The sequence below is a fragment of the Hyperolius riggenbachi genome, chromosome 1, assembly GCF_040937935.1.
Source record: "Hyperolius riggenbachi isolate aHypRig1 chromosome 1, aHypRig1.pri, whole genome shotgun sequence".
NCBI classification, from domain to species: domain Eukaryota; kingdom Metazoa; phylum Chordata; class Amphibia; order Anura; family Hyperoliidae; genus Hyperolius; species Hyperolius riggenbachi.
Genome location: NC_090646.1, coordinates 238,522,357 through 238,545,718, shown reverse-complemented (window position 1 = coordinate 238,545,718; position 23,362 = coordinate 238,522,357). Strand labels below are relative to the sequence as shown.

Below are 23,362 nucleotides of genomic sequence, written 5' to 3'. Positions count from 1 at the left end.
TTTTACTCTGGAAGAAATGTACTGTTTTATTTATGTGTTTTAAATTTTACTATTTTTTTGCCATAGCGGTCCTTTAAGAAGAGTTAGACAGATGTAAAAACTGAAAAAATATATTGGCAACATAAGCTATTAATAGCTTTTTCTACGTCAAAGGTGCCTGCACACTATGAGACATTCCTCAGATTGTTCCCCCAACATGCCACCCGATCGTAACTTTTGTTTGATTTCATAAAAAATTGACCAACAATATCGATATGGGGGTAGGGGCATGTTGGTATCTGTGTGGGTGGGGGCTAGAGCTGGTGATGCGGTCCTCCTGCTAATGCTGCTCTCCCCATGACCCAATGCAGTGTATTTAGCACAGGAAAGCTCTCTGATACCCAACTCTCCAGCTGGCACGCTCCCTCCTCTGTTCTGCCATCATCTCCCAGTGCCTGTAGGGACCCAATGAACTGGTGGTGTAAGTGAGTGCATATACCTCATCGGATTGTGGGGGGCACTGGGAGATGATGGCAGCACAGGGGTAGGATGGGTGCTCTGCCATAGCTCCAAACTGTCCCTCTTTTGGAGGGACAGTCCCTCTTTGGGAGCCCTGTCCCTCTTTCCCCCTCATTTGTCCCTCTTTCAGAACTTTGTCCCTCTTTTTTATGTAAATATATATATTTCTCTACTAAAAAATGTGTTTTGACTCTAAACTTTATCCCCATCCTTTAAGTTGATATATTACTAATTGTAAAATGTTAATATGAAGGAAAATGAACCAGGATAGAAAGGAACAGAGTGTGGTTTGAATTATAAAACAACATATTTTTCTTATTAAATTTTTATGGTATGCATGACTAGGGTTGTGATGGGGGCGTGATCAGGGGTGTGGCAGGGGCATGGCTTAAGTGCCCTCTTCCTCATCTCAAAAAGTTGGAAGGTATGGCTTTGCTGCACTAATACTCGGCAAAGGGCCCCAGGAAGAGCTGCATTAGCGGGGGGGGGGGGGGGGGGGGCACCTAGGGAAGTGCCAGTAATGAAACAGATTTTTATTGTATGTCTATACATGCTTATTGGATGCCAAAATGTAGTTCCTTTTGAGAAACATTCATTTCTCTTCCACACCTAGGATTTGAAAATCATATTAACAATAATTAATCTGTTATTGTTTTGTTTTTGTTTTTTTGCCTTGGATTGGGCTTTAAAATATGATTGTTGATATAGAGAGTATATTCTTATAGTACAGAAAAGTGTTATGTCTGTAAAGGAAGTGACAGGTTTACTTTAATGTTCTTTACAGACACTATATGACATTAAGATGTTTAACCTTTCACATTTCCACTTTATATTAGCAGCATATTTTTCCCATAACAGCAAGTAATAAAATATCCCCTTTTATATGGGTTTCATCTGTTTTACTAGTCATACATTCTTTCCTGATGACCTTAGAGTTTTATTCTGGTGTTTAGGCTCTGTAAATAAAGGTCAGAAGGTGCTGATGATTGGAAATCAGGCCAGCTTAATTTAGAGTGTGTGTATTATTGCTTTAGCTACCCAGCTACCCATCTATTCTGCAACAAGCACTTCAAGTGTGTTAAGTAAATGAAGCTGTAATAAAAAGAATAAAAACTGTAAAAACTGTAATAGAAAGTGAGCGAGTTCAATTTGCGTTAAAAAGGGGTGGGAAGCTCTTTTTGTTTTTACTACTAGCTGTGCCTCACTAGGTACATTAACACTTCCTGTTCCTGGGACCTTCAAGGCCCTAATATGAACTCTGGTAGTCCTTAAGAGAAGAAATGGGTGACAACAGTCTTGGCAGAGATTCTTAAGGCTCATTTACACATCAGACTATAGTCTTTGGAAAATGAAAGATCACAGACCAATCTTACCACCCTTCATGTAGTATGAGAGCCATACTCTACACAGTCTTTTCTATAGAACTGAACTCCACATCAGAAAAAAATCTTTGCAGGATGCTGCACACACAGATGCTGTACAGACACAAAAGATCAGTATCTGCAAAAGATCTGTTCCTGCCAAAAATCCATTCCTGCAAATTGCAATGATAGTCTATGAGATCTGCAGATCAGCATACACACATGATTTAACTGACATTCATCTGCAGATCAAGCAATCATCTGCAGATCTGACAATCATCCGCAGATCTGAAAATCCATCCTGGTGGATCTGATCTGCAGATGAATGTCAGTTAAATCATGTGTGTATGATGATCTGCAGATCTCATAGACTATCATTGCAATTTGCAGGAATGGATTTTTGGCAGGAACAGATCTTTTGCAGCTACATATCTTTTGAGTGTGTGCAGCATGTTTGTGTGCAGCATCTTGCAAAGATTTCTATCTGATGGGGAGTTCAGCTCCATAGAAAAGACTGTGTAGAGCATGGCTCTCATACTACATGAAGGGTGGTAAGATTGGTCTGTGATCTTTCATTTTCCAAAGACTATAGTCTGATGTGTGTATGAGCCTTTACTCTACAAACAATAAGAGGTTTTAATGCTTGATGCCCATGGTGCAGAATTTTACAAACTTCATGGAAGATAGGTAAAGTTTTTTTCACAAAAATAGTACTAACCCCTTTACAAGCTATGCAAAACTAAAATAATTTTATTTCGCTGGAAGTGGGCTTCAAATAAAAAACTCTTGACGCCTCCATATTTCGTTTTTCATACGTATAACTATTAATTTAATGTTAAAATTACGGTACTCTTACACTGCAAAGCATCAAAATATACATCTATTACACAATGCAATGTGACTTTTTTTTAATTCTACATCAATTTTGTTCATTGGCTTTCTTTTTTAAAAACTAGGTGAAAAAGGTCATGAATCGCATCTACCATCAAAATTATAAAATCCATGAGAAGACAGTGAGGACACTCGCAGCAGATATTATATTGAACAGCAAGCCTACATATATGGAAGTGAAAAATCTACTACTTTCTATTGGGGAACTCCCATTAGAGATGAACAAGTATATGCTGTCTACCTTCCAAGATATCCTTCACTTTCAGATGCCTGCCAGGTACTTAGTATTATGCGGGCAGGAATGCTGGGGAAATGAATTATTCATTGTATCGCAAAGTAGCAGAGGAATTAAGGGATGATGGAGAAAATGTATGGTCTGTAACACAGTGCTAATGTTAGAAGTAGGGAGCTGGGGGTTTAGTGGTGGGGGTAAGGGGGTTACTATTAGTCGTAGGGAGAGGGAAACTTAGTGTTAGGCATAGGTATGGGAGAATGAGTGTGAGAGATAGGTTAAGCAAGGCCAATATTTGTAAAATTACAGATATTTTTTACTATTGTCAATAATTTTAACCTTACTTTTAACACCATAATTATCCGGGTGGCCTTTTTAAAGGTGAAAGGTTTTCTTTGAAATGCCATATTCTTGATGAATACTGAACAATAACGATTACTATTACTGTTTTATTACTGTTTTAAAAATTTACATTGTAGCCTCTTTGTTGTTTGTTTTCAGCAAGCTCGTTCGTGAAGTTTTGAAAGATATGAAAGTTCATAACTACGACCGCTTTTCAAAGTCAGGCTCCTCATCAGCTTACTCTGGATATGTGATACGTATGTATTATGTTTAACGTGTGTACAAGCTGAATACTTGCTTGTTTTAAAACAAGTTTAAACCACTTGTTTGTGTTAATGTATTTTAAGAGGCTATTAGAAAAGTATTTACAGATTCTTGTAAATAACCCATCGAAGAAGATGGCCTTAGGTTTGGTATTCTATTAATAGAAAACATCATTTATTCCTTTTGTGTACGTGCGTGATCTGGGGTGAGCATGCCTGTTCTGACTGCTAAGGTGAGGGTACTCTTATCCTGGAGATGGGTCTAAAGGCAAGCAGTACCTGTAGTAATGAGTATTCTAAAACTTCTACCTGCTAGTAGCTTGACTAGTTCATAGGTTTAGCTTGTTCCAACTCTGTACTGTGTGCACTGGTAAAAAAAAAGTCACTAGTAAACAAACCAGTCATTGGTAATACATACATTGCTCTACGTTCAGCATGTCCTGAATGAGAAGTCTTCCTGGAAGGGACCAGGGTTATTATGTTAGATTGTACCAGGTATATCACTCCCATGAGCTCCATAGTGGCCACAATAAATGCAGTCTAGCCATTTATTTCAGATGTCAGTTGAACATACACAAAGGTGTGACCCATCTGAAGAGGTCATTTAGTCACCTGAATTAATGATTACCATAGAGTAGAGGAAGCAAAGAGAGGGCACTGGTGATGCCAGTTTATCTCTGGGTAATGACTAATAAACACACAAAGATTTGAAACCCCTTTATAGGCTCATCCATGGGTATCTGTTTATGCCATAATTGACTGCTGAACTATCAGACCAAGAAGCAATGGACTTGTTGGAGGCATTACGACTATGACCCTCATCCTATATAATAAAGTCCAAGTGTCTCTGTGTCCGTGTGTGTCCCTGTGTGCGTGTGTCCCTGCTCATAACAAACTGTGCATGTGCGAAGAGACACTGAAGGGGACTGACGTGCGGCTTCAAGGAGCGGACATGGCCAACGGGCGGGCAGGCGTGTGCAGCAGTGTTGCCAACTCATCCCTTTAATTACTGACACATATTAATTATACAGGTTTCGTGGCTAGGTAGATGCAGTTAAGGCACTGATAATGTGTAAGTAGCCCCAGAACCTGTATAACTTAGATGTGTCAGTAATTAAAGGGATGAGTTGGCAACATTGACGTGCAGTGACATGCGGTGACAGACCTAGAGCCCGTTTTTAAACGGGCTTAGGTCAGCTAGTTAATTTATAAATTATCACTGCTATTATTATTATATATTAAAGAGTACTTAAAGTAAAAAAAACAGAGCCTGTCATGCCAGACTCTGTCGTAATGATGCAGGACTGGGGAGGTCTCAGGGCTAAATACTTACCTGATCCATGGTAATTCATGCAGGCAGGTGATCACTCTGCCCCCTTGGAATTGCGGCCATGGAGGATTTTGTTTTGCCAAGACTTTGGCCATGTGATGTCCATCTGCATTGCCAACACTTGCCTCCAGCCTGGGAGCCGCTACCAAATTGGTGGCAACCGAGCTGGAGGAGGGCCGAGGCAACTCAGGCGGAGGTTTCCAAAGAGCTTCAGCAGATTTTTGAAACATGGGCATGACTGTTCCAAAGGAGGGGGTGGAGCTTCAGCTGTGTCCCAATTAATTAACCCTGAGATTCCTCCCCCCCCCCCCTTACAAATTATGCAGCATTAAGACAGAAGCTTGCATAATAGGCACTATCTTTTTTTACTGGCGGTAGTCTTTGATGTAGCAGTTACAGATGTTGTGATACAGACTACGCAATTATTAACCTTACTAATTGTTCGTTAAAGAAGCTCACAATCTAATGTCCCCACCATAGTCTAGAGCTAAATTCTTAGAAGCTTTTTATTCTACTAGTATTTTTTGGGATGTGAGAAGGATTCCATGCAAATATGAAGGAAACAACAAACTCTCTGCGACCAATAAACCTTCATGCATGTACTAGAGATTTCTCAGCCAAGGTGACTGGTCAGGGCCTTCTCTGCTGAGAATCGCGTACAGCCTCCTGGACCCTGATGCAACATTGAGAAATCCAGAGTGTGTTTAATAGAACATTATGCTACATGAGTTATTCCCCCCAAAATAAAGTAAAAAAAAGTTCATGGATTTTGATGTCCTCCTCTACAACCTCCTGGTGTTTTCCCCCCCTACCTCTGAAGACATTCCTCACTTACTGTATATAGACTGCCAGCTATGATTGGCTATCGGGAGGAATGGCTTTAGTTGACAGGGAAAACATACTTTCCTTGGCATAGGAATGATATAGACCGCCTGGGAATGAGCAGGCAGCTATAGGTCACTTCTGTATTATACCAACACATATGGATTATTCTTGATTACTAATAATGACACCTCCCTTATTGATAAAGGTGGCTCTGACACATCAGCAACTTACAGCCTTGACATTCTCTACTCTGGTTCCGGGATCCTGAGAAGAAGCAACATGGATACCTTTCTGTATTCAAAGAACACAGAGCTGCATGCCATGCAGGTAATTAGATACACAGTCGATTTAATTATTTGCCATAAATAGGCTTGCAAGTATCCTTTCTTTCCTGTAGCATGTCCTTTAGGTCTTGTCCTAGGGATTAGGGACTTCCATCAAGATGTGTAAACTGACAAGTTATAATTCCCGCTAAATTAACACTTCAACAGCTGCCCATTTCTAAACAGTAGCTCAAGGCCTTGCATGATGCATGCAGATTACAAAAGTGCTGAAAACACCTGTGTAACAAAGCTTCTTAATGATTGTTGTTGTTGCTATTTATTGTGGCTTCTGTGATGACTAGAGCTCTTGTATTTATTTATTTTTATTGATTGCTTTTGTGCTACTATTTTTCTTAAAGTGTACCTTAGATGTAATAAACATAAGCATTTATACTAACCTGGGGCTTCTTCCAGCCCCCTGTAGGCCGTGGGCACCCTTGCTGTCCTCCTTGTCACGATTCCGCGAACGCCATTGCGGCAAGCGCATGTAATTGCGCACAAAATCGGTTCTGGAGTACCCCTTTAAATGCCTTAGCCTGCTTTTAGAAAAATGAGTGTTCTTCCAGCTCACCAGCCCTGCAATGGGGGAATGTGAGTGCTTATTTACACTTCCTGACGATCCCCAATAAAACCCAAGAAACCAGAGCATTCACATAGCTCACAGATCTACTACAAGGAATTGCTGATAAGAAGCAGGATACAGGAACGTATCGTAAAATCATTAGGTGACATTCCTGCCTGTCCTGAGAACACCCAGAGACATGTCCCTGGCTTAAGGAGCTTTTGATATCTCATTTCATAGTAGTCCATAATTCGATGGATATTGCGGAACCGTTTGGGCCCAGCGGTCCACAACTCACAGTACGCCATGCGACTAGCGCAGCACACCTTCTGAGACGTTAACCGACCACCTAGTCATCTCACAGCCTGAGATATCTATTACATAATCAGGGAAGGTGGCACTCCAAGCGAGTTTGATATCGATTGGTTCAGCGCATGCTGACGGAATGTAAAATGTTGGGTTTTATATGATATGTCGGATATCCACTGAGTTATGGCATACTTGGAGAAACTGCCAATTCTGTCCCTCAGACAATAGGGGCGGACTTCAGCAGCCTGAGGTCAGATTGTTAGGAGTGGAAACCTTTCTTGTTACCAGCCACACCCTCTGGCAGAGAAAGAGCTAAAACTGACTGACACTCAGCCTGGAGAGAGAGTCTTTTGTCCAGCCTTCCGATACCATCAAAGGAATTGGCATTATTACAAGACTTATCGATTCCACAGAAGTTTCCATAACTGGACTACAAATCTTCGGTTGGATTTCATATCCCAAAGGACCCGGTAACTTGACAAACTGCTCAGACTGTAATCAGCTATTATTTTCATATTGAACTCTTATTATTTCTGTATCCATTTGTTTCTATTGCTATATTTTGTTTTGCATTATTTCTTTAAATAAACGATTTAAAAATCGTTCGTCTAAGTGCTGTTCTGAAACAAATCTCCGCCAAAAGAATTCACATCTTCAGAGAGACATGTTACCATAACTGTTTTGATATTAAATATTGGTAGTTTTGCTATCTCTAGAAAGGTTGTCTAATTAACCCTTTTTTCAACAGGATTTAGCTAGAGTTAGAATTAGCGCATTCGCACGCTTTTATTGCGGATTGGTGGCAGCGACCTGGCCTCTATATGAGAGCACAGAGTGTATCGATTGTATATACAATCGAAATTGGACTGTGTGTGGACTCACCAACCAATCCAAAAGGTTACTTTGCCTGCAGTTCTGACTGTCTTCAGGATTCCCTCAGGGTCTGAGGCTTTATGGTAAACTGCAGCAAAGGGAACAGGAATTGGTGGGCGACTGCGCATACGTCACATTGCCGGCAGTGGTGCGACCAATTTTTGGCGTCACTCTGTTCACCATATTACAAACCATCGGATGTGTCTATTCCCCGAATGGTAACGGTGTCAGATTAGACAAGATTGGCGCGCGTTGTCGCATTATTACCTGACGACCCAGCAACCGCTATTTTAACGTCAACTTGCTCACAGTCTTACAAGCCATCAGAGGCGATTAATCCCTGATGGTACTGTAGTAAGTTAGACGAGATTGCGGGGCTGTTCGTCACACTCCTGGGCTGCTCTGTTCCTCTGCTGTTTGATCGAGCAAAGTTCCTGACTGGGCATGGGTGACCCGGGTAGCACACTCATGGCTGGGAGCATTCCGCGCCTGCATTGTTACAAGTCTTAACTAATTGCACAAGTGCAGTATAAGAGAGCATGACCAAGGACAAGGCAGGAGGCAGGGCCACACATATGCAATAGTCCCTGACTACCAGAGTGAATAGCGGAAGAATGGAGTGGCCCGGGAGGATGGCGAGAGTGCTCATGGCCTACAGAGGGCTGGAGGAAGCCCCGGGTAAGTATAAATGTTTATAGAACATAATACTGGAGTAATTAAAATGCATTAAAAAAGTAGCATATATTCATGAGGCGATATGTGCAGTAAAAGGCATAATTCAAGTGGCCTTCGGTCCTTGATGTGTATCCTGGCGAGGAAACTATTTGCCTGGTATTTTTATCTTCTGCTCATGCTTGAACAAGTTTCCTCAGAGTGCAATTGGTTATTTCAGCCACAGCAATCAAGCCCATCTTCTGTTTTTCTGTTACTTGGTCCTCCCAAAATGTGACTCTCCATGAAAATGGTACCATTTCCATAACACCACACATACATCTTTAACACAAACATGTTATTTAAAGGATTTACTTTTTTCTGAAGCGTAGGGGGTGGCTGGGCATACAACACAGAGGGGAGTGTGAAATTCAGTCTGTTTCCTGAAAAGTAAATAGGAGCTAAAACAGTTGTGTAAGAGTGAGAGAAGGCTTCCGATAAGGTTTAAATGCTGGAAAGTTCAAAGGGCTATTACTTCACTTTGTTTTTCCATTCAGAAAGGAAGATTTGTCATGGTTACTGTTTACAATGAAATCTTAAAATGAAGCACTTAAAGAGAACCTGAACTGAAAAGTAAAAGTCAAAATTAACATAAATGCGTCATACTTACCTCCTGTGTAGTCTATTCGTCAATCTCTCACTCCTCTCTTGCGCCCTGTTTGTCCACTGTGATCAATGGAATTCTCTGTCCACCATTTTGAAAATGCCCATTACCCCATACCAGCTTCCTGGTCAGCACACTGTTAAACTGTAATATTGCCTACTTGAGCCATAGGGAAACATGGACATTTCCTTGCACATTCAATTGTAACTGACAGCAGCTGATATATAACTGACAGCAAATGGTATATTTCAGTTCTGACAAAATATTGTCAGAACTGGAAGGGATCATTGTAAGAAGAAAATGGTGAGCTTCTGAAAGGAACTGACAGTGAGGTTAGTATGTAATAATTATTTACAGCTACATCATGCATTTATTTTAAATAATTTTACTCAGTTCAGCTTCCCTTTAAAGGGAGTCTGATGCGAGAAGTATATGGAGGCTGCCATATTTTTTTCCCTTTAAACAATACCCTGCTGGTATTGGCTGCAGTAGAGTATGAATCACACCAAAAACAAGCATACAGCGAATATTGTCAGATTTGACAGAATTGTCAGAAACACTTGATCTGCTGCATTCTTGTTCAGGATCTATGGCTAAAAGTATTAGAGGCAAAGGATCAGGAGAATAGCCAGGCAAATTATATTGCTTAAAGGGAAATAAATATGGCAGCCTCCATATACCTTTTGCTTTAGATTCCCTTTAAACTGAACATACAAATCTGAGACATAGTTCTATGCTACATTTACCTTTAGTGAACACATAAAATTAATAATCTCAACAGGTAATTTTCACTTCAGGTTTGCTATAAAACATGAAACTAATAGTTAACGCTCCTTCATTATCTTGTTATCTGGACAAAATGATACATTAGTCACCACTATTATTTAATACACAACTAGCAATATTTTAATAGTTTAGAATTACAACCAGTTTTATATAGGAATATCTGGTTTATTACAGGTTGTGATTGAAGCGCAAGGTCTTGAATCTTTAATTGCTGCAACGGCTGATGAAGGAGAGGAAGAACTGGAATCCTTTGCCGGAATGTCGGCCATCTTGTTTGATGTTCAGCTTCGGCCTGTAACCTTTTTCCAGGGCTATGCTGATTTAATGTCGAAAATGTTCTCAGCAACTGGCGCCCCAATAAATGTTGTGAAAGGACTAGTACTTCTAACAGATCATTCTGAGGTAATGATGCATACATCTTTGCTTCATTTTATTGTGTATTTTTAAAGTGCCAAAGTAACTGTAATACATTTGAGTTCCATGTCGTACCTGCTGTAGTACAGACTAAGGATTAAGTATACATTTCCAGCTCTGACTACATTTCATCTCATGTTGCATTCCATAATGCTAACTCCCCCTTCACACATGCCTAGGTTCTGCAAGCATACATGTTTTCACTCTACGTTTCACATTAGCTCCAACAACACCCCTTGGTATTGCATATCACCACTCTAGCAAACCTGTCTTACAAACTATCAAATATACATGAGGCGAGAACAGTTACTTCATTATCATTACAATACCTGTTATTAAAAAGATATAGAAAATATAGGATGGCTAAAACTACTTTTAGATTTTAGCAAAGCTTTATTCATTCAGCCAAGACTGTATGTTTAAAGTTACCCGTTTTGCATATAAAGTTATGTTAGGTAATTTTACATTTTACCTGTATAGTAGAAGCAGTGATTTGTGAATGTCAATCTACCAATTATCCAGTAATACTCACTTAAAGAACAAATTAAATGAGAAGCGTATGGAGGTTGCCATATTTACAGGTATTTCCTTTTAAAAAAAATTCCAGTTGCCTGGCAACCCTGCTGATGTATTTTGCTGCAGTAGTGTCTGAAAAACACCAGAAACAAGCATGCAGATAATCTTGTCAGATCTGACAATAATGTCAGAAACACCTGATCTGATTATGCTTCTTCAGGGTTTATGGCTGAACGTATTAGAGGCAGAGGATCCACAGGACAGCTAGGTAACTGGTATTGCTTGAAAGGCAATAAATACGGCAGCCTCCAATAGGCCAGATTTATACTTTGTGTGCCCCTAGGCCAAGTATGTTGTGGTTTCACTTCCATGTGCAGCAGTGCCCCTCCCATTCCATGTGCAGCCCCCTCTTCCATGTGTATCAGCCCCACTCTTTCATGAACAGCCACCTTGAGCATCAGTTTCCCCTTTTCATTTGTTGCTCCCTATTTTCCACCTTCACTTTCATATGTAGCAACCCCTTTTTCATGTCCAGGTGCCCGCTTGGGCTGCAGCCGCCCAAGGCCCGGCCTTTGTGGCCCTTCCAGAAATCCTGCTATGGCCTCCATATTCTTCTCACCTCAGTTGCCCTTTAAAGTGTACAAGAGACAAACTAACATAAAAGATTTGTACATAACTGGGGCTTCTTCCAGCACCATCTGCATGGATCGCTCACATGCCACCATCCTCAGTTTTGTATCTCTTCGGTGGCAGGTCCCGTAACTTTGGCCAGTCTGAGCATGCGCAGTGCGCTCCCTCCGTCTCTCTCCGGCGGAGAATAGTACTGCACCTGCACATTGCTATTCTCCACTGGAGAGAGACGGAGGAGTGCACTGCACATGCTCAGACTGGCCACGACTGGCCAAAGTTATGGGACCTGGCACTGAAGAGATACAAGAGGATGGCGGCGTGGGAGCGATCTGTACAGATGGGGCTGGAGGAAGCCCCAGTTATGTATAAATATTTTATGTTATGGGAGTTAAAGACTGAAAATGTTTATTTTCATATAGTAATTTGTATTAAATATCAGTACCCAATAACAGTGCATCAAGGGTACAACATCCTGGACCCAGACCTCACAGCAAAACTCTCACCTTCTCTTGTGTGGAAGTGCCTTGAAGGTGGTGTTTTGAAGTTGTGTCCCAAACCTAGGAACTTGAAACAGAATACTGATATCCTAGTAATAGCTCCTTCACCGAAGTACCTGTACAAATACTAATGTCTAATGTAGGAAGGTAGTAGAAGGGTAAAATAAGTGATTATACTTTGAGTTGATATTTTAGGTACCGTAGTTCCTCATTTTACAGAGAAGTGGTAAGAGTGCAATCAACATTGTATCATTAGTGGGCAGCTTTAGGCCTTCAGTCACAACCCCACCGGACAGTCCTAACCTTATTTCTTCCCCTAACTGTAACCTAGCGCTAACCTCGGCCTTTAAAGAAAACCTGAACTGACAATTAAAAGTCAAAATAAGCATACACAAGTCATACTTACCTCCTGTGTAGTCTACTCCTCAATCTCTTTCTCCTCTCCCGCGGCCTGTTTGTCCACTGTGATCATGGGAATTCTCTGTCCTCCATTTTGAAAATGGCCATTACCCCATAACAGCTTTCTGGTCTGCACACTGTTAAACTGTAACATTGTCCACTTGAGCCATATGGAAACATCGACATTACCAGGCACATCAGTTGTCCACTCAGCTATAACTGACAGCAACTGATATATAACTGACAGCAACTGATATATTTCAGTTCTGACAAAATGTTGTCAGAACTGGAAGGGATCATTGTCAGAAGTAAATGGTGAGCTTCTGAGAGGAACTGATGGCGAGGTAACTATTTAATGTTCATTTGAAGTTACCTCGTGTTTATTTTAAATAATTTTACTCAGTACAGGTTCCCTTTAACCAGTGTCTGGCCTAATCTCTTGAAATATTCCCTATCACTAAATATAATTGAAATGGTAATTAACTCAAAGCTTCTACCTACCTTTGTCTTGTAAGCTTATACTAACTATATAAGTGAATGAAATACAATGGCCCTTATTCAATTGACTTTTTCTCCTAGGAGATACGTTTTCATCTTCTGTTTAAAATTACTTTTCAGAATTCTGTAATTAAAAATGTACCAAAAAGTAGGTGAAAAAGTACTGTCAAAATTTTTTCTTGCTTGCTGGTGGCTTGAAAGGCATTTTATTAATAAGGTGTAAAAATATCACCTAGGAGAAAAGTTAGAAAAAGTGAATTGAATAAGGGCCAATACCCTTAATACCAATGGACTTATTCAGATGTAGGTCCTAAGCAGGAGTCTGTGGTGTGAGTTGGTGCACATGATCACTGAGAGGGACCATGGCCCATATGCAATTCACTTTTCTCCTAAGTTTTCTCATAAGATATAATTTTATCTACAGTTTAGAATACATTTTCCGCACTCTGCAATAGAAAAATTACCAAAAAGTAGGTAAAAAAGCACTGTGTAAATTATTCCGAGTATTTTCTTGCTTGCTAGTGGTTTGAAAGGCATTGGGCCCCATCCAATTCACTTTTTCTCTTTAGTTTTTTCCTAGGTCATACTTTCACATTATAAATAACATGCCTTTTAAGCCACCAGCAAGCAAGGAATTACTCAGATTCATTTTGACAGTACTTCTTCACCTACGTTTGATACTTGTTAAATTGCAGAGTGCAAATGTTGTTTTAAATAAAAGATGAAAAATTGTCTCCTAGAATAAAATTTAAGAGAAAAAGTGAATTGGATTGGGCCCATTGTACTGATAGGGTGTGACAATAACTCCTAGGAGAAAACATAGGCTAATTGAATAAGAGCCCATGTGATGGGTTTATTGAGATTGTGGTAGCAGCAAGCTTGTTCCTGTCAATGGATGGTGTTGTTGAAATCATAAAAAGATAGTAAAAATAAAATGGATATTGGGAAAAGGAATTAGGGGAGCTATGTAAAGGAATACGGTAATCCAGGAAAAGAGCAGCAATGCCCGGAGGGTAATAGGTAATTATGATGTGTATGTGGGGAGGAAAATAGACGTGGACAAAGTGAGGATTGGGATATAGAGCAAAGGTATAGGAATGACGAACATAAAGTAATAGCATTCAAAAAGGAAAATGGCCCTCCCATCACAATTATTTTTCATTTGAAGGCTTGGTCCACACTATGACAGATACATGCCATGCTTGGTGACAGCACATGTACTGTCACCATCCATGGCATGAACCCCTTGGTCACAGTGCCTCTGTTGTGTCCACTCCATCAGACACGTCATGCATAGCATTGTTATTATAACATTTACAACTTTAATCCAGAGTGCAGAAAAATTGTCCAGGTTGGGACTTTGTTTTCCATCACTGCAACGGTACCGGACTGAACGAACATGAAGACTCAGGACTGAACAGATACTATGCTTAACATAGGACCAGCCAGCATTACATGGTCACAGAGTGGGCATTGCAAATGGCAGCAGGTACAGGTGGAGGGCAGTGGGAAGAAGAGGCATACTAACAAGGTTATGTATGTTATAGTTATTAATAGGTGCAGGTGAGCTCTGGGTGAGAAGTTATGCAGTTGGTAAGATGTCAGCAGCACAAGGAAGGGGAGGAGGCAGGTAGAGCACAAGTAAAGATGTATTTTGTAAGTTTCAGAGTTTTAAGGGAGAGGAGAATTTGATTTTATAAAAAGGGAAATGTCTTGGGGAGGAAGAAAAGAGCAGGATAGGAGAGAAGGACAAATGTAGTCTGTTACAAACTGTAGGAGATTACAGTGTGTGTGTAAATTAGCAGACTTGGGTTATGTGCGATGTAGGGTAGCTATTTGTACGTACTGATGGTACGACGTTTCGGCCAGCAGGCCTTTATCAAGATGATAAAGGCCTGCTGGCCGAAACGTCGTGTTGTTTTGTCACTATGGTGCAATAAAATAGTGCTATAATTGCATTTATCCAGGCGGCTACCCAGTCTTTTTGTTCTATTGCTTACCTTACCCTAACTCAAGCCCTTTCTCTCGATGCCTAACACTAACTGATCTCTCCTGGTAGTGCCTAACCCTAAGACTCCCTGATGATGCTCAACCCTAACCCTCCGTTGGTGATACATATCCTTAACCTCCCTCCCCACAGCTCCTAACGCTAAGGAACCCCACCAGCCTTTTTACCTGTTTTGGGCTATCGGCAGCATTTTAATGAGAGACCCTAGTTGTAATACAAGCATACTAGATGACAGATAAGTGGTAGGGAATAAAACTGGTCAGCTGAAGTGGAGATTATAGACAAAGGTCTGCATTCCTACCACTAATAGTAAATAAACAGATGGGAAGAAATAAGGGCTCAGCAGGAAGTGGCCTAACACTCCTGTACATTACAACTGACTTGTCCACAGACAGAAGAAATTATTTCATTCTGCCCTGTGTCTGCCATATGTAATGCTCTGTTGTTGGGTGGTGATAGTCAGACGTTAGCTCTGCTGAAATAAAAGGGACTCATACGATTCAAACTTCTTGGCAGGCACGTGCACAGGGGGGTGCTCTGGGTGCCCAGGCATCCCCCTTTTTTAAAATCTTCAAAAAAGGCCCCTCTCGCCGTGCAAAATAAGCCCCGCCCCCAACCGCGATAAGCCCCGCCCATCCGCGGGAAGCTCCGCCCCGACTGGGACACTTTCAAGCGAAGAAGCCCAGACAGGAATCCTAGTGTGGCATACTGACCTCTCCCTCCACCTAGGACCCATACTGACCTTTACCTTCCCCAGCACCCATATTGACCTCTCCCTCCACCTAGTACCCAGTGACCACTCCCTCCCCTAGCACTCACAGTGACCTCTCCCTCCACCTAGTACCCAGTGACCACTCCCTCCTCTAGCACTCACAGTGACCTCTCCCTCCACCTAGGACCCATACTGACCTATCCCTACTCAGTACCCACAGTGACCTCTACCTCCACCTAGTACCCAGTGACCACGCCCTCCTCTAGCACTCACAGTGACCTCTCCCTCCACCTAGGACCCATACTGACCTAGCCCTACCCAGTTACCCACAGTGACCTCTCCCTTCACCTAGCAGCTAGCACCCACAGTGACCTCTCCCTCCACCTAGCACCCACAGTGACCTCTCTCTTGCCCAGCACCCACAGTGACCTTTCCCTCCATCTAGCACCCACAGTGACCCCTCCCTCCCCCAGCACCCACAGTGACCGCTCCCTCCACCTAGCACCCGCAGTGACCTCTCCCTCCCCAGCTCTAGCAGTGATCCTGCCTACCCCAGCACCCACACTGACCTATCCCTCCCCCAGCACCCACAGTGATTTTTTCCCTCCCCCAGTGGCTACCCTCCTGTCAACCTGCAGCACCCACAGGGACCTCCCATCCCAAAAGCAGCACCTACAGTGACCTCTCCCAATGCCAGCGCCCACAGTGGCCTCTCCCAACATCCAGCATCCACTCCCTCCTCCAGTAACCACACTGACTTCTCCCAGCATTCACAGTGACCTTCCCTTCCTCCAGCACCCACACAGACCTCCACCTCCCTTAGCAGCAACTATGCCATTCATAGCAGCACCCATAGTGACCTCCCACCCCCTGCACCCACAATGACCTCTACCTCCCGAGACCCACAGTGATCTCCCCCAAAGGACCCACAGCGACCTCCCTTTCCTCCAGCACCCATACTGACCTCTACCTTCCACAGCACCCACAGTTACCTCTCCCCCCAGCACCCACAGTGACCTACCCTTCCACCATCAACCACACTGACCTCTACCTCCCCTAGCAACAACTATGCCATTCATAGCAGTACCCACAGTGATCTCCCACCCCCTGCACCCACAGCAATCCCACCAATATTCAGCACCCACATTACACTCAACCAGTAACCCCCCCCCCCCCCCTATAGCAAGCACCCAGTACTTGCACCAAGCACCCTTCACCCAATACTCACATCCAGCCTCAATATGGCACTTCGTTCTTGCATCAAACAGCCACATAACACCCAATACCTGCACCCCTTCACCCTATAGCTGGCACCCAGTACTCACACCTACATGGCACAGTACTTGCACCCAGCCCATACATGGCACCCACTACTCACACCTGCACACTGCCTTCACATCGCACCCACTATCTTCACTCACATAATTAGTACTAGCTCCCAAAGTACCTGCACTCAGAACTCACATGACACACAATGCCCACCCATAGCTAGTACCCAGTGCAGGCATGGCACCAAGTGTTTGCACCTATGTGATACCCAGTACCTGCACCCAACACCCACATGTTTCATCTGCAGTAGTTCCAGTTGCACGTTAGCCTCCACTTGGTGCCCAGCACCCACACCAAGCACTCACATATGACATCCAGTACTAGCACCCAGAACTCACAAGGGATGGTTGATACACACCCATACAGCCAGAATCCACATGACACCCTGTGCCAGCCCCCAGAACCCACATTGCACCCAGCATCTTCCTTTAGCACCCACAAGACAACAAATACCCCACTAGCCAGCACCCATCACCCATATGTCACCATGTACTCACTCCCAGTACCCACTTGGCACTCAGTATTTGCACCTAAGACCCACATACCCCCATAATCAACACCCACATGGCACAGTACTCACATGTCACCAAGTTTCAAAGCCATTATATGCACCTAGTACCCGTCCATGGCCAGCACCCAGTACCCATCCTTGGTCCGAACCCATATAAGACTCAGTACTCTCCCATGGCACACATCCAGACCACACATGGCACTCCCTACTCACTCATGTCCAACACTCACATGGCTTCCTGTACCAATTACCACTCACATGGCACCCACTATTGTTAATCACCATCTGCTACTCATTCAGCGCCCAATACTGCATAGCACCCACTGCAAATAAACACCCAATACAAACTGGACCTTGGTACCCAAAGCAGATTGACACAGACTTTACTTTGGCATCTCGGCACCCACTGCAACTTAGCACAAAGTGAACCTTTGCGTCTTACCATCTACTGTACCTGGGCACCCACTGCACCTTGGCACTTACTGCAGTTTTGCATCTACTAATGCTTAGCAACCACTGCATATCGGTAACCACTTATTTGCCTGAAAAGAGGCTTGGGTGCTGATCAAGAGGGACAGAAGTCAAAGTAATGAAAAGTGAGTCTGTGCCTCCACTGTGGGCTCCACTGTGCCCACTCTAACCCACTAACAGTGGGCACCTATCACTGCTGATTTGAGGGTGGTAGCCCCAAGAGAGTTGGTTGGAAGGAGACACAAAGTCTGCCTGATACTGCTATAAAGGTTTGTGTGTGTGTGTGGGGGGGGGGGGGGAGGGGGGTGTTTAAGACTGCCTTATGCTTTCTGAAGAGGGGGTACTACATACACAAGTTAGCACAATTTATCCATTTCAAATTTGAGCACCATACCCTTGAGGATCCTCTGCATGGCCCTGCCCCTTCCTGCAGCACCCACACTGACCTCTACCTTTCCCATCAGGCATCAGCCGCCACCCCTTCCCCTCATAGCTGGTACCCAGTACTCACACTCACATGACACCAAGTATCTGCATCCAGGCCTAAAATTGCACCCAGTACTCACACCTGCACACAGCTTCCACATGGCTCCCATTATCTGCACCAAGCACCCACTTAACCCGTACCCGCAACCAAAGTACCTGCATTCAAAACCCATGTGATGCCCAAAGCCCACCCATAGCCAGCACCCAGTACAGGCATGGCGCCAAGTATTCGCACCCATGTCACATTCAGTATCTGTACCCAGCACCCACATCACATCGAGTACATGCACCCAGATCTTACAAGGCACTAAGTATTTGCAATCAACAACCGCATGACACTCGATACCCAACCATAGCCAAAACCAACATGACACTCTGTACTCACACTCAGAACTCACATGGCACTAAGTAGTTGCAATCAACACCGGCATGGCATTTGATACCCAACCATAGCCAGAACCCACATGACACTCAGTACTTACACCCAGAACCCACATGGCACCCATCATCTGCATTCAGCAGCATGACAATCAATACCCCCCTAGACAGAAACGAGGAGGGGGGGGGGGAGGCATGCGGGGGAAGGCATTGCCAGGCCCCTTTTTTAAATTTGAGCACCCCCCACTTAAGGACCCTCTGCACAGCCCTGCTTCTTGGGTATCATTTTTGAGATTTTTGGACCTAACAGTTCCCGCCTGCTAGGCCATAAGAGTATCCGACTGTGGATTTGTGTTGTGAAAAGATGCTGCTTATCAACACCTTTATTTAATATGACCCATATTTTGCAATATAATTATGCAAACTGGTTTCAGATATCCCTCTCTGGGAATTATTAATGTGACTTTGCTATTGCTTTCCTAGACTATTCAACTCCAGTCTGGGCTGCAGGCCAGTGCAGAGTTCCAGGGCGGACTGGCCATTGATATTTCAGGAGGAATGGATTTCAGCCTGTGGTATCGTGAATCCAAAACCAGTGTTAATAACCGGTGAGATACCCAATTCCACATTATCACTTTTCTGAGTGTACAATATACATCTGCCAGAATTCTGAGCCTACAAGCAGGTATGCAGAATGGTAACTTGATCAATGACTTTCCACTGTGGAACCCAACTGAGGCTAGGTCAACCAATCAGATTACACTTTTCATCAGCTTAGAGCAGTAACAAGTGATAATTAGTGATTGGCTTTTAGGGAATAGTGTGCATTGTAAAGGGTCTGTTGCTTTATGTATACTTGTCACTTTGAGCATTCCCTTATAAACATTGTATTATTATAAGTGCCATTGCCAATCATACAATTATCCATAGAGCATTCTGAATATGTAAAGAGACCTATCTGGATATGGGAGCTGGCACTACTGAGCTTCTTTTATAAGGTGCAATGCCTAAAGTCATTCTCATCCTTGTTTAGTGACATAGTAAATTACGCCCCATAACAAGCATTCACCCAGTGAAATGTCAGACCTAAGGGACACACAGGACTGATTTATAAAGACATCTCCAGGCATATCTAGGAGGAATATCACAAGTCATCCAGGAAGCCAAGTTTGGATGTTCTTTTATTCTATGATAAATTATGGCTGTGTGGGTGGATGAAAACTACCTGTAGATGAAAAGTAGCAGCAGTGTGATTGCAATCTCATGCAGTCATCTGTGGATGCTACATACAACTGAATTCAACTTCTCAGCAACCCTGAGTATGATCTGTTGTATCTGATATGACCCAGATAAGGATGCACATCATAACCATTCAATAGACAATTTCTCCTGTCCAAGTTTGCTGGATCCAATATTGTATTGTCACAAGTGCCCTTGTGGTCGGACCGCAATTAGCCTTCTAAACGGTGCCAGCGCACAGATCGTGCGAACTCTGGTCGCAGTCAATGCGCAGGAACCGTTAAGAGATAGCCGCAGACAAACCAGAAGGGAGCCTGTGAGATACGGGTGATTACAACTTCACACACTGGTTCAGGGTAGATCTGCCACCACCGCGGTTACCATGGGACCGAGGAGCCCACTGACTGACTAATCCTGCGAATAAAACGGTTAAACACACGATATTCTGTCTAGCCAACAACAAACAAACAGTAGCGTATCTTCAGAGACCCGGGATCAGTTCTGTGTGTGCTGATAAGCAGGGTAGCGGACAGTGAATGACTTGGAGAAAGTCGTTTATTCACGCAATAATGGCCGCTAGCACATGTGTCCTTTGTTTCAGAGCTTCATTCAAAGTTCAGCAAAATAGCCACCAGCCCTATGTCCTCTGGCTGGCAGCAGAATGTTCTCATATGGATGGAATGGGAGGACTCGATGCCCGCCTGCTGGCCAGGTGCTTTTGATGAAGCTGGTTTGGGGGTGTGGCAATGCCGGCCCCTCTGAGTCACCAACCAATGACAGTTCATTCCCTCTGAGAGATTTTCGGGATAAACTTATGAAATGCTGTAACTCCTGAACCATACACGTTATATTTAGGGGGGTAACAGCTTCATACTTGTTGGAAAATACAGATTAATATAATATCCGACATGGCTAGTGCAGCAGATCAGGTTCCTGAGAAGATTCATACCTGGGTTGTAGGGGCCTCGGGCCCCTCTCGACTGGTATCAAGAGATCCAGCATGACCCTACGGATCCAATGATACCGCTCTCATAACCACCCTATTTATTGTATTCTCTAAATGGGCAAAAGATTATATAGTACATTCATTTCTTCCTGCTAAGGCTGGAGCCAGGCTGGCTGGAGTCCAGCTGTGTCTAGCTTCCTGGGATCTCCCTCTATGAAAGGCCCTGTTGGCTCCTTTAATTAACATCTGAATGTGAGATCAGCTTAGACAAACTTTGAGCCAGTCTTCCTGCCAGCTGGTAACAGGGGAAAAAAAACTGCCTATTTAAAAAAACAGGAATGTCAGTCTCTAAATCGCTGGCCTGACTACAATCAAGGGCAATCGGCGCAATAAACCGATTGCGTTCTTGTTTCTCACGGCTGTTCCGTGACATATTCCCACTGGCAATGCCTTAGTAAATGATAATGATTAAATATTCTCAAAAAATGTGTGCATTAGCACACGAGATCTATATCCCAATAATTCACAAAGATGTTTGTGAATTTTTGTGAAATTATAATGATTGTTCATTTATGTAGAGCTGGCATCTTTCACAATCCTACAGAGTACAGATTCTTGTTAATAACTGTCCCTCAAGGGAGCTCACAGTCAAGTCCTAACACAGTGACAGTCTAATGTCCCTTCTATAGCCTAAAGACCTGCACAAACACTCTTAATTAGGGACCCAATCCTTCAGGCAACATTACAGGTCCAAGGCTGTACAGATGCATCAGTAGCCTGCAGGCTATCGACATGCTCTATTGAATTTCGAGGGGTAGGCGCAGGGCCAACAGAAAAGTGTGCAAGCAATGTCACAAGGGAGCCAGGTGAGTGAATACAGTAAAGCTCTTTGCCGTCACAATCCATCAAGCAGATCACTGTCCGGCGGCCGTTGGGAGTCGAGAGCTGCTGTAAAGGGGGTATATTATCAGCAGAGGCGGTCATCATGGGCTGCCTCGGCCATTTTTTATCTAGCATGTGTATGGGCCTTAAAGAGACTCTGAAGTCTCCCTAAAATGAGGCTTTTATTTTAAAAACCTCATTAACATTATAGTTTCTCTTAAAACGCCGCACAACCACGGCTAAAACCCCCCTCGATCACCCCAAACTCACGGGGGTACAGGGCAGGCAAAATCCATGACTTTCTTGGTCGTGGATATTGCTGCCGCCTCTATGCGTGTCAATCAGCGCGTATCTCCGCCTCTCCCCCACCCCTCTCAGTGAAGGAAGACTGAGAGGGGCAGGGGAGAGGCTGCGATCCACGCTGATTGACGCGCATAGAGGCAGTGCCGCGCTGCCTCTATGCGGAAGTTGCCTGCGTGTACCCCCGTGAGTATGGAGTGATCGAGGGGGTTTTCAGCCGTGGTTCTGCGGCGTTTTAGGTGGTACAATAATGGTAATGAGGTTTTTAAACTAAAAACCTCATTTTAGGGAGACTTCAGAGTCTCTTTAAGGCCAGTTTGGGGGAAAAGCACCAATTCCTTTATTTGTATGTTTCTTTTTCTATGTGGGAGGAAATGAGTGCCAGGAGGAAACCCACACAAACACAGGGAGAACATAAAAACTCCATGCAGTTAGTATCCTTGCACATACAGTGCTGCCCATAATTAGTCATAGCCCTGGCAAATTTTGACTTAAAGTTACTTTTATTTTACCAGCAAGTAATTTTTGACAGGAAATTACATAGTTGTCTCCCAAAAGATAATACGACGATGTACAAGAGGCATTACTGTGGAAAAAAACATTTCTCAGCTTTTATTTAAATTTGAGCAAAAAGTGTCAAGTCCAAAATTATTCATACCCTTCTCAATAATCAATAGAAAAGCCTTTATTGGCTATTACAGCGATCAAACACTTCCTATAATTGCAGACCAGCTTTTTGCATGTCTCCATGGGTATCTATGCCCATTCATCTTTAGAAATGAGCTCCAAATCTTTCAGGTTGGAGGGTCTTCTTGCCATCACCCTGATCTTTAGCTCCCTCCACAGATTCTCAATTGGATTCAAGTCAGGACTCTGTCCGGGCCACTCCAAAACATTAATGTTGTTGTTTGCTTACCATTTCTGCACCACTTTTGCTGTGTGTTTTGGGTCATTGTCATGCTAAAATGTCCACTGGTGCCCAAGGCCAAGTTTCTCTGCAGACTGCCTGATGTTGTCGTTGAGAATCCTCATGTATTGCTCTTTTTTCATGGTGCCATTTACTGTGATTAGGTTCCCTGGTCCATTGGCTGAAAAAACAACCCCAAAGCATTGGGTTCCCACTTCCCACCACCATGTTTGACAATGGGTATGGGGTTCTTTGGGTTGAAGGCTTCTCTTTTTTTACACCAAATGAAGGAAACATCATTGTGACCAAACAATGCAATGTTTGTTTGA

The 23,362-nt window shown here is 43.3% G+C and overlaps 1 protein-coding gene across 3 annotated transcripts in view; it reads left to right on the top strand.

The window, feature by feature from the left end:
- The window catches only part of MTTP (microsomal triglyceride transfer protein), a 161,536-nt gene that overhangs the window by 126,443 nt on the left and 11,731 nt on the right, over window positions 1-23,362 (top strand). For all 3 annotated transcript variants that reach the window (XM_068231823.1, XM_068231816.1, XM_068231832.1), the window contains 5 exons: window positions 2,816-3,027; window positions 3,484-3,581; window positions 5,948-6,069; window positions 10,085-10,312; window positions 19,243-19,367. In XM_068231823.1, coding sequence (XP_068087924.1) covers window positions 2,816-3,027; window positions 3,484-3,581; window positions 5,948-6,069; window positions 10,085-10,312; window positions 19,243-19,367 — 785 coding nt within the window. The remainder of the gene's footprint in view (window positions 1-2,815; window positions 3,028-3,483; window positions 3,582-5,947; window positions 6,070-10,084; window positions 10,313-19,242; window positions 19,368-23,362) is intronic.